The sequence below is a fragment of the Oryx dammah genome, unplaced genomic scaffold (assembly GCF_014754425.2).
Source record: "Oryx dammah isolate SB20612 unplaced genomic scaffold, SCBI_Odam_1.1 HiC_scaffold_24, whole genome shotgun sequence".
Taxonomy (NCBI): Eukaryota; Metazoa; Chordata; class Mammalia; order Artiodactyla; family Bovidae; genus Oryx; species Oryx dammah.
Window position 1 is genome coordinate 75,868,347 of NW_024070208.1, and position 12,552 is coordinate 75,880,898.

At 42.0% G+C, this 12,552-nt stretch overlaps 1 protein-coding gene across 1 annotated transcript in view; it reads right to left on the minus strand.

The window, feature by feature from the left end:
* Positions 1-12,552, minus strand: part of NALCN (sodium leak channel, non-selective) — a 297,953-nt gene that overhangs the window by 20,902 nt on the left and 264,499 nt on the right. Inside the window, exons 29-34 of the mRNA XM_040267414.1 lie at positions 8,224-8,344; positions 8,038-8,136; positions 3,438-3,531; positions 2,817-2,923; positions 2,537-2,611; positions 1,467-1,586 (exon numbers count right to left, since the gene is read on the minus strand). Coding sequence (XP_040123348.1) covers positions 1,467-1,586; positions 2,537-2,611; positions 2,817-2,923; positions 3,438-3,531; positions 8,038-8,136; positions 8,224-8,344 — 616 coding nt within the window. The remainder of the gene's footprint in view (positions 1-1,466; positions 1,587-2,536; positions 2,612-2,816; positions 2,924-3,437; positions 3,532-8,037; positions 8,137-8,223; positions 8,345-12,552) is intronic.

Sequence of the window (12,552 nt, forward strand, 5' to 3'; positions counted from 1 at the left end):
CCGTGCTCCTCTCCCCATGCCATCCCTCGAGGGCATCACAGAGCCCCACGCTGAGCTCCCCGTGCTGCGCAGTGGAGAAGTGTCACGCGTGGTAGTGGATTTAGGTCAGTGCTACTCTCTCAGTTCGTCCCCCTCTCCCTTTCCCACCTTGTGTCCATAAGTTCGTTCTCTGCCTCTCTATTCCTGCCCTGAAAGTAGGTTCATCAGTATCATCTTTCTAGATTTCATATATATCAGTTCATTCAGTTCAGTTCAGTCTCTCAGTCATGTCTGATTCTTTGTGACCCCATGAATTGCAGCACGCCAGGCCTCCCTGTCCATCACCAACTCCTGGAGTTCACTCAAACTCATGTGCATTGAGTCGGTGATGCCATCCGGCCATCTCATCCTCTGTCGTCCCCTTCTCCTCCTGCCCTCAATCTTTCCCACCATCAGCGTCTTTTCAAATGAGTCAGCTCTTCGCATGAGGTGGCCAAAGTATTTGAGTTTCAGCTTTAGCATCAGTCCTTCCAGTGAACACCCAGGACTGATCTCCTTTAGGATGGACTGGTCGGATCTCCTTGCCGTCCAAGGGACTCTCAAGAGTCTTCTCCAACACCACAGTTCAAAAGCATTAATTCTTCAGTGCTCAGATTTCTTTATAGTCCAACTCTTACATCCATACATGACTACAGGAAAAACCATAGCCTTGACTAGATGGACCTTTGTTGGCAAAGTAATGTCTCTGCTTTTTAATATGCTGTCTAGGTTGGCCATAACTTTCACGTATATATATACATATATATATATGTATCTATATATAACAATGTTTGCTTTTCTCCTTCTGACTTACTTCACTCTGTGTGACAAGTCTGATGCCTTCTCACCCAACCAGATCTGGTGCCACGTTCCCTTGGCCGCTTCAACCCCGTCACATTGTCTAAACTGCTGAACTCTCCATCATAGCGGAAGCTGCCTCGAATGTTCTACCTTCATCATACAGGCTGAACCCAGTCATCACTCCCTGGGGGGATGCCTTCCAGAATCTCTCTGACAAAGCCAGCATGCACTGCCCTGTGTCATCACAGGGACACAGGTCTCCCCATCGCCCTCACTGTAGCTGGGATTCTCATTGACTGGTAGCATTTGATGAATACAGGTCTGAAGTTCCAGGCTGTGAGGTTCTTGACAGCGGTACCATCTTTGTCTTGCCCATGACATTCTACTCAATTCCTGGCATAGTGACTTGCAGCTCCTTAAAGCTCTGAACCATCTTTCATGTAAGGAAATGAGTCTGGGTGACTCAGAGCCCACCTGGCCTTGGCACAGCCCCTGATGCTGAAGGTAACAACTGTTGTGAGGACACCCAGTATCTTTCTGAGCACAGCAATCCCGTCCTAAAGCAAGGTCTGGACAGAAATAGGACTGGAAACAGGATTACCTGAACTGAAATTACCGACTAAAATGAACTTCAGTGATGTGCTTACCAGGAGGGCAAAGTGAAGGACCACCCAGACAACACCCAGTGATGTCACCAGCAGATCGTACCGATTTCTTCTGCTTTGCCAGAAGCCAGCAGGTGACATTGCTATGATCTTCATCGTAACCTGGGGAAAAGCAATGAAGATGGTGAGCTGAGGCTGAGTGTTCAGCAGCACATATTTAAATGTACTAACTTGAAGCACAATATATTTTAAAGGATGTAGAAACCAAAGAGAAGTCTTTTATTACTGATGCATCTGGGTATATATGTGTGTGTGTGTTTATATATAAACAGGTTCCCCTGGTGGCTCAGTGGTAAAGTATCCACCAGCCAAGGTTTCATCCCTGAGTCAGGAAAATCCCCTGGAGAAGGAAGAGGCAACCCACTCCCGTATTCTTGTCTGGGGAATTCCATGGACAGAGGAGCCTGGCAGGCTACAGGGCCTGGGGTTGCAAAGAGTTGGACACAACTTAGCGGCTAAATAACAACAACAAATACATATATAAATACACACATATATATGCAAATCTATATTCTCCACACTCTTTTCTCCTTGTTTTATGACTAGTTCTGATAGCTGGACATTTTTCTTCCTCAAGTAAAAGGCCATAGATTTGGGGAAACATCAATCGGTACAGGTTGAAAAAAAGATCTGCTTGTTTTTCAAAGAGGACTGCACTGGAAACTGACGTGATGTGGGCCATGTATTCAAATAATCTTGCCTGGGCCAACTCCTTTTGCCACCACATTGCAATTTGAGTCCCTGAATGATGGTGGTTTGTGCCGTTCACTGTAATTATTGGAACTCACCTAACTAGACAGGCTGACGTTCAGATACAACAATCAACAGCAGTCAGCAATTTTTGTAGTTAGAAAAAAATGGAAATATACAGTGAAGTGTTTGTTCAAGTTAGAACAGCCTAAGAAGGAAATATTCTAAGAGCATGATGTTCCCTTCCCCGCAAGAGGACTTCAAAAGCCAGGGAACACACACAGAAAGGAAGTGCCCCTGGAGGAGGAGATTGTTGAGAAGGTGCGCTGTGGACCCCGGCTCCAGCTGACCCAGGACTGTACCTCCAGAACAAAGATGAACGTGAAGACGACTGACATCGTGGCCAGAGGGACAGTCACCGGGTCCTCGACGTCCCACTGGAACAGAAAGAGCACGCAGGTCTGTGTCCACATCCACCAACACGGGAACACCCGCCCCTCCTCCTCCCGTCTGAACACAATTGTGAATTTTTATTTTTTATAAACGCAGACTGTAACTGGACATGGCTGCCTGAAACGTTCTTGGACCCACCGATGGGTAAACAATTTCACTCCCAGGGTCTTTAGAGGTGCAATAAAGTACCTTGACGGACAGCAACACCGACTGGGCCAGGACCAGTAATGCGATTGTCCTCTTAAAAAATGGATGCTGGGTTATGTCGTACATCTTAGCTCTAAAACCATCATTATCTGAAAGAGAAAGGTTTAGGCAAGGGCCTTTTAGACATAGGTCACATTTACATTCTTGCCCTTCATTTTTCTTTAATGCTCATCTTAAAACCCATTACATTTTTTTTTTCCTCCTACAGTTCAATCTTTTGTAAAGTGTTTTTCAGGAATGGCTGGGTCTGAATATTTAAAACGACAGTGCATGAAGCCGTCTGTATTGGAAGGAGAAGCGCATCATTCAATTTCTGTCAGTTTAATACATTTCACTCACGTGTTTAAAAGGCAAGCACAAATATATTTTATTTAAAAATTCATTTTTTCATTAAGGCTTATCCTGAGAGCACTGAAGCATGGCCTTTGGGTGGTTGATTTTAATAGCCTTCGGAGAGATCTGTAGTTTGGAGCCTGTTTCTATGTTAACTTATGCAGAACCGCCTAGTGGCCTCGCGATTATTATTTTAATTGAAATCTTAGACTCCTGGGGAATCATGAACACTAGTGCCCAACATGAATAAAATCAGAGCATCTTTGATACCCGGGCGAGGTGGCAGATGAAGAGGCTGTGCTATCTTCAGTCGACTCTTCAAATCTTCCCATCTTCTCTGATCTACAGTCAGCAGAGCCGTCCCCTTAATAAACAAAGGAAAGCAGAGAGAGACCCTTTGTCGTGTGCTCCACGCCAAGGACACTGCAAACGGGCTGCTGCTACTACCAGGATGGACGTGGGTTTAAGACAGAGACATTCTTCCAGTACCGTGGTGGCTGGACAAACATGGTCATTCCAGAAAGGAAGGGTCGTGGGATTAGCGAACGTTCAGCAGCCTTCAGCTGGCATCTTTGAACATGTATGAGACTCAGGTTTGGGAAAAATCTAAAGAAGGTTTTCGACATGATTATATTTCCAAAAAGGGGTACTTACTCTAACAGTGGTTAGTTTCCTTCCCTTTCGTTGGAGAAAATGCGGCAGCGACATGACAGCTTGTTGAAGCTTCTGCTTCTGGTTAAGGCTATTGTGTCTTTTGAGAAATCATTCTGATATATGCCATCGTGAGACTTTGTTTTTAAGTGGTTGAGGTCAGAGAATTTAGGTCTTTAAGAAATTAGCACTGTGACCACTGATTAATGAGATCGGATATTGTTATATAACAGAGCACTTTTTACAACGCATATGAATTTCTTATGTCACATTTCATTACATTATATTATAAAGACAGAAGTGTAATTTAAGAACCTCTGGAGGAGGGGATGGCAACCCACTCCAGTATTCTTGCCTAGAGGATCCCACGGAGAAAGGAGCCTGGCTGGCTGCAGTCTACAGGGTTGCAAAGAATCGGACATGACTGAAGCGATTGAGCACTCATGCATAATTTAGGAAACTGGGAGAAACACCTCCCCACTCCCAGCGAGCTTTACCTGACATCAGGCTAACTGTGCCTGAGGGGTACCCTTCTCACTGCATTTTCAGACTTTTGACTCTTATGTATGCATACATATATAAAAACGTGTTTGTTTTTGAAAACGTGTTTGAATTTTAAAAATTACGTAATGCAGTTTTGTTTTCATCTTCATTGAACGTTATGTTTTCCTTACAACTAGATACTAGATCTGATTCGTTTATGTTAACCGCTCACATCGTATCCCACTGTACAAATCTGTCAGAAGTTATCATTTTAGGTCTACAGACTATCAACAATGCTGCCATGAACACGTGTGTACTGTCTCATGGGAAACGTCTTGTTCTGTGCTAAATCTCTAAGAGAGGAACTGCTGGGGTCTAGAAGTTTATGTATTTCTACATTTACCAGAGATTTCCAAAAGAGCAATAATCAACAACAGTGGTTTCAATCTACAAGTGTTCCCATTTTCTTATATTCTGGCCCATACTTGACTTTATCAGATATTTTAATTTGGAAATTTGATGAGTGTGAAATGTCTCTGATATAGCTTTGATATTAATGAGATGAAACATTTTAATATGTATAAATGGTGATTCCCATGTGTTCCTTTGAGAATTGCCTGTTCATATTCTTTGCTCATTTTTGTATTTGGATATTACTGTTGATGTTTTGTAGAAATTCTTAATATATCCTGGATACTAATCTTTTGTCAGGTATGTGAATTATAAATATTTTCTCAGCTTTATTTTTTAAAATTTTGCTTAATATGTCCTTTATCATTCAGAAACTTTTTCTTTTATATAATCTGACCTGCAAATTTTTTTTCTATATGGATTTCACTTTGTGGTTAATGTTAAGAACTCTACAATTGTTCCAGGGTCAAAAGCAGATTCTCCATGGTTTAAATTTTGCTTTTCATAGTTGGGTCTTTCATTGATCTGGAATTCATTTTTGAGTATGCTGTAAGGTAGGAATCTCAGTTTCTGAGATCTAGACAGTCATTTACTGCAGCATCACTATGGGCAGTCTTATCTTCGCCACTGACTTGTGCTAATGGGTCTCTCCTAGGGCTCTGTGCTCTATTCTGTAAGCCTAACTTTCTATCCCTGTAATGTTAGGGGAAGCACACTGATTGAAACCGCCCACCCTGGCCAGGTACCATAGTAACCATTTGCATGAGCTGTTTTATGACAGGAGATCCTGATAAAGAATACGGAACTAATAAGCCACCACCAACCGGAAGAGTTTGGGAAAGGTCTAAAGGAGACACCACGTGTCCGTCCACTTCCCAGAATTCCTCTCGCTAGCATCCGTCTTGGCTGAGCGATGTGTGTGCCACCAGGAAAGACTTAGAATGATTGGTCAAAGACCACCCAGAAACTAATCCCATCACCATAAAACCCAACATTGCGAGCCACGTGGCAGAGCAGTTCTCCTGGTTCCCTTACCCTACTGCTCTCCACCCGGGTGCCCTTTCCCAGTAAAATCTCTTGCTTTGTCAGCACATGTGTCTCCTCGGACAATTCATTTCCGAGTGTTAGACAAGAGCCCAGTTTTGGGCCCTGGAAGGGGTCCGCCTTCCTGCAACAGTAACAGTGACAACACTATTTAACTTACCATAGCTTGCTTTTCCCCATTTTTGTTTATGCTTACCTCTGCACGAGGCATATCAGTCTGATTTATTGTAACAAACCAGCTTCTACCATTCTTGGGCTTTTCTGTAAGTTACTTTGGGTTCAATACCATTAATTTCTATTCTTATTTTTGTTAGTTTCTTCCTCTCATTTTCTTCTATCTCACTTTGTTACTCTGGTTATAATTTATTGATTTGTATATTTGGCACATTAATATTTGATATTTCTCTAACATGTACATGTAAGTACATTTCCATCTAATTACTGATTTATATATACCTTGTGAGTTTTTATGTTATTTTTATAAACAATTTATATAAATGCTTTGAGATTTTCTTTCACAAAAAACAATCTTTCCTAAAAGGTTCACATAATTGAGAAATTTACATCTCTAATGAACTGATCATGTTTTTAATGTCTGTTATACAGTTTCTTCCATTTTCCCCTTTTCCTAAGAGCCCATCTGAGCTGACATCCACTCTCTGTTCTCTCAGGCCAAGAGGTTTCTTTCTTTCTTCCTTCCGAACATCAATACAGCCAAGACCTCTGGTTATTCTGCTTACTTCAGCCATTCCTCTAAGTTCAAGGGCTGCAATTAATTATGCCCCTGCCTTCACTCACTGGGTATTTGATGTTGTTTCATTTATGTCGCTGAATTGAACTGAATTCATCTGCAATCAGATCTGCTCAGAGGGCCTGGGAAGGTGTTCTGGGCAAGCAGTCCCTAATCTGTCAACTGACTCATTAACTTCAGCCTGAGTTTTGGAATTCTCAGTGTCTGCTCCCTGGCATGGCTCAAAGGCATCTAAAAAGATCCATTGTCCTCTTTCCACGTGATATTAAACGGAACACACGGTAGGGCTTAAAGAAACTCATTTATAAATGTGGGAACGTAAAACAGGGGGCTGGGCCAAATGATCTCTATTTTTCTCTCTCTCTAAATTCCATGTTTCCATGAGCTGGAGTATCACTGGAGGCCAGAGAGGAGATTTTCAAGTGGTAGGTACCCTTTGAAAGGCAGAAAGAAATGACATCCTCATTAGGCACACATCAAAGGTGGCAATTGGCTGAGTTGCTGGTACCACACACGTGGAGAGCCTGGGGGGACGTGAATGAGACAGTCCCACGTGCAGCGATGCAAACCAAAGGGCCCTGATGTGAAGGCATGCAAACCGGTCCCGGCTATGAGTGATAAGGAACGGCCTGGTGCGAGGCAGGTAAGTCTAGCTTTAATTCAATGCAGAGCAACAGGCGACATTTTCACACCCTTGAACGACCTGTCGGTAATGGGCTGACATGTAATGGGCCCCATTGCTGAATCCTGGCCCCATGGTCTACTTCTTCCAAACTCCTACACAATGATTTCACCCCTGTAGTCTGCATTTTAGAGTTGTGAGACTCGAGACATGCCCATGGAAAACCTCAGTGCGTGATTCCGGAGGAAGATCCACCCTAATCGAATAGAGGGCATCACAGCCACGTCCAGAAGAATGACAGGCAACGTTTCTCCCAAACTCTTTTTGCCAGGAAACTACACTTGCTGTTTTCCCTTTGTGAGCTCTTGTACTGCTCATTAGAGCTGCTAGGAACTCAGCACGTATCCCGAACTCATAAAGGATGCAAAGTTTTCTGTGAAATCAGACAAATCTTCCTTTTATCCTAGGAATTAGGATTTCATAACTTCTACTGCAAGTCCCCACCCACACCCATCAAAATTCTGAGTTCACCTACTGACTCACCAAGAAGCATCCAATTTACATTTTGTGAAAGTAATATTACCTGCAATCAGTGCATCGGTTTCAGCTATTGTATTTTAATAACTCGCCTGGCAGCCTTTCAATTTGGACAATAGGAGATGAGCTTTCTCAGTCCTAGGCAAATTAATAACACCCTTACCAAAAGAGAAGATTTTGCAAGAGAATCCTGCTCTTAAATACTGTGCCTGAAAGGCAGCAATGAGGTAGCTTGTAAAATAGTTGTGGAGATTATTTACACCAGTCACATCACAGTTAAAGGTGACTTCATGCCGGGTATGAAAAACAGGACTCAAAGTGAGCTGCTAGGAAAGAATAAACCCTGCGGAATTCAAACCAAGAATTCTTACCTTATTTTCATTGAAATTAGCAATAACCACTCCAACAAAAAGGGTCAGTCCAATCATGCAACCCAGGAATACAAAAACATGAATATAGATTCCATGCATCTGTATAAATGAAAAAAAAATACGTTATCCATCAAAGCCAATGAAAGCAGCTGTGTTCTCGTTCAAAGGATTCCAGTGCGTGCTTACCGGCCCCACACGATGAATAATAACGTCCCTCACTTCCACCCAGCCTTTCAAGGACAGAACTTCAAACAATGCCAGCATTGCATTGCCCACGTTGTCAAAGTTAAAGTTCCGAGGATTTGCCCTGTGGGTCAGAAAGAGGAATTTTCCCCATGATATTCTGCTGAGAAGCACTCTGAGGCAGTATCTATAACTCTCTCCACTCTTGGGTGCAAAGTGTACCGGGCACTTGGAAGGGAGGCTAGGTGATGTTGGATTACTAATTCATAACAATGCATCAGCATATTAGAATTTATTATGTACTTAATTATCAGGTAATGGGGAGGTGTTCTCAACCCCAAAGGACAAAACACTCTGTGACTACTAGCTCCAGAGGGTCTGCAATGCTTTGGGCTAGTCCTGATTATACCGGGGACCGGTTAGAGCTTGTGCAGGAAAGCCTTACAAAGGGGCGCAGGAGTCTGGATGTGAATTTTGGAATAGTTTTACATTAGAAAATCTTTCTAAAAGCATAGATTACAAATTCTGCTGTTAGTACAGAAAGTGTAAAATGAGTTGAGTTTGGCCACTTTTATTTTTATTTTATTCTTTGTCATCACGGGAGCAGCAAGCTGTGACCTAGCGGTGCTTTGGGGGTCCTGGGGGTGGTATGGAGCCTGTGGACTTTATCTCTCATTAACTCCGAGAGACTCAACGGACACTACTTACAGACCCCAGTGTTGTTTACACTCGCAGTTAACGTCTGATTTCTAAAACTGTTTGGCCCCTCTATTCTAGATGTGTGTGGGGGCGTTCTGGGCAATGTCTCATTTCCTGTTTATCTGACTCTTTTCTCACTGATATCTCTACTACACTGCATTGCCCCACCCCCATCCCCCCCTATTCATTACAGGTCTTAGCCAACAGTTTCATTAACAGAAGAAAATTTTAGTGTTTTTTTCCTTTCCTGAGGTTATTTTAAATAATTAAAATATTTAGACAACTACACGCTTGAAAATCCTGACATTTCAAGCACATTTCCTGGATTTGATGAATTGAGCTCAGGATGACTGCATTCAGTAGACCGACTGAAGCCTAGCTAGACTATATTTTGATAATTTTTCTTTTTTGCTAGCACATTTATCAAAAGTTAACCTTCATAGGAGGCCAACACACTTGGGGGAATCTGGTTTAGTATTTTTCTACCAGAGACAGTCATGAGATATACTTTTCTAAGTTTTTTTTTTTAATGCTAAATATGTGGGAATCTAAAAAGAAAACGTAAAACTGAGACTGACTTGTTTTTAAAGGTTTAGAGCTGATTGGTATATCAGCTTTTTTTCTATGTAGTAAAAAAAAAAAAAGCCCCACTCAGAAATACACATTTTGGGATCCTGATTTGTACTTTTTAAGTATGAAACTACAGGCATATTCCCTTAGATTTTTCCAACACTCTTTTCTTTTGGGCGTTTCAAATAAATTTAATGTATTTTATAGCAGACAGGAGGATTCTACAGATGACAGAATTTTCTTGAATAAGGATTTGGAAACACACACACACACACACAACAAAGTGAGTCAGCTCTCGGATCTGATGTCAAACTTTCTTACCCATCCATTTTCTTTATGTAAGAAGTGTTTTCTAAGCTGAATTTGCAGCAACTCAAGCTATTTTTATATTCTAAATCTTTTAGAAGTTAGAATATGTTAAAATATACTTTTAGGCTAAAACAAGAAAAATAAAATGGAAGATCATAGATTTAAATCACTGGAAGACTAAATAACATTAAAATAGTCTCAGTTTCAATCATATAAGCTATCTGTTTATGCTGTGTTCCTGATACTAAAATTAGAAAGTTTGAGACCTCACCAACAGAGGACTTCAACAAATCCCAAGCACAATCCATTATTGTCAGTTTTTCTGTGGTCCTTTTGTTTTCTTTTCTGGTTAATTTCTAAAAGCTTATAATCCCCTGATGCTGGGAAAGATTGAAGGCAAGAGCAGAAGTCAACAGAGGATGAGATGGTTGGATGGCATCACGGACTTAACAGACAGGAGTTCGAGCAAACTCCAGGAGATAGTGAAGGACAGGGAAGCCTGGCGTGCTGCAGTCCCCATGGTTACAAGGAATCGGACACGACTTAGCGACTGAACAACAGCAAATCTTGTCCATCCAATTCAGGAAATGAAGAATCAGTTCTGACTCACCATCTGGTCAGTTTTGTAACCCCTGGTGACAAATGCTCCAAGGATCCCAGGTCATGATAAGGAGAGTTGTTCTCCCCTCGGAAGATGGAGATGCCTTGGAGGAGAGGAATTTTAGCCTCTGCCCTGGGATGTGAAGGTGCAGCCAATGGTACTGTCCAGAATGGTACCTGGTGTCTGACACATCTCTGCCTTTTACTCTAAAGACATCCGAAACTTGCACTTCTTGGAATGCAGGCTTCTATTTTTTGCCTTGCTCTTTGGTAATAGCCCTTTGAATTCACTCAGCCTGCAACCCTCTAACCTCTGCCTCCCCCTTCCCTCCCACCTGCCCGTGGCTCCTCCCCCCTTCCACCTGCCTAATTCCTATCCACCCTCCAGGAGTGAACTGAGTGTCTTTTCGGTTCTTCTCCTTGGTTCAATCATACTCTGGGTTCGGTGCTTCTCCTGCCACTGCCACTGGACCCTTCCCCTCTCCTTACCCTAGAATCAAAGGCTGATACACCTGCCTTTTATTATCTTTAGCCTGATAATCAGCTAGAGAAACTGAGAAGTTAAACCTCGGGACCTCCCTGGTGGTCCCGTGGTTAAGAATCCGCCTGTCAGTGCGGGGAACACGGGTTCGATCTCTGATCCGGGAAGATCCCGCAAGCCGCGGTGTTTCTGAGACCCTTCGCCACAACTACGGAACCCACGTGCCTAGAGCCCGTGCTCTGCAACGAGAGAGGTCCATGCAGTGCAACTCGAGAAAGCGCCCGTGCGGCAAGGAAGACCCAGCACAGCCAAAAAGAGCTAAATAAACAATGAAAAAAACAAACAAAAAACTTAAGCCTCAAGTCCCCTCCTTGGACAAAGCCCCTTCTAAGATTCAGGAAGGGCCAGGGAAGTGAGTTTGCATACTCAAATGTTTCTGTTAAATTTAACAAAGCAACGCCGTTTTACACTTTTTCTTAGAGCACATACCCAAATTGTTGGAGGCTTAGACTCCACAGACATCTGATCTCTTTCTCCTAGAATATATCACCGTGTGATCTGAAATTGCCTAGAGGTAAACTTTTGGTGAACTTCAGGTGAATTTAGGGGCTTATTTATGCAGCATTAAAACCTCAGCATATTGTATTAAACTATTTTAATTTTATTTCCTGTTCTCCACTAGACTTCAAGGTTTTAAGTGTCGGAAATCATAGCTTGTCCCCAGTGACAGCATAGTACCTGGAGAAGAGTTAACAGTAAATGTATTGCAAAACTGAGCAGTTTGTTGACTTCTCTTTCATGCATTTCATTTTCCTAAATCCCAGATCTCTGCTTAAAACAAAATATACAATATTTATAATATATATGTTTAATCCTTTTTACCAAGGTAATTTTTATCTCATCAAGTCCAAGTGATTCAGAAGAATGTATTCATCTGAAGAGGGAATGCAGAAACCAGACTGCCTCCTGAATTAGCTACTGCATATTTATATCCTAATTATAATTATCAAAACATTCCTCTAGGCCAATTCTGAGATATAAGTTATTTTCTTAATCATAAATTAGCCAATATAAAATTACAAAAATTACAGCTGCTAACTCTTGATGAGATTATCAGAGAAAGAAAATATGTGAAAACTTTAACGGTTACACGTTGACATTTATTTGATGAAAGATTTATATTTCGCTAAAACTCACCCAAGTTGTTATATTCTGAACAAATGGGAAATAACTATTGTGATAATGTTCAAGAGATGTCTCTCTGTTTATGCTTTTAAAATGCCATTGAACTTGAAGTCCTTAATAGTAACTTGCGTAAAACATTACATTTCAATTAGCTGATTTTGAAATCATAGAGAGCTGGTTTTATGGAACAAAGTGAACACCATAGGGTACGACCAGAAATGGCTTACTCTTCTCCCAATACTACCTTCCAGTGTATTCTATTCCCTTCCTGACATCTTACATGGATGCTTGTTAAGTCACTTGAGTCATGTCTGACTCTGCGACCCCATGGATGTAGCCCATCAGGCTCCTCTGTTCATGGGACTTTCCAGGGAAGAATACTGGAGTGGGTTGCCATTTCCTACTCCAGAAGGTCTTCCTGACCCAGGGATCTAATCCACGACTCCTGCATTGGCAGGCAGGTTCTTTACCACTTGCGGAGATTCTAA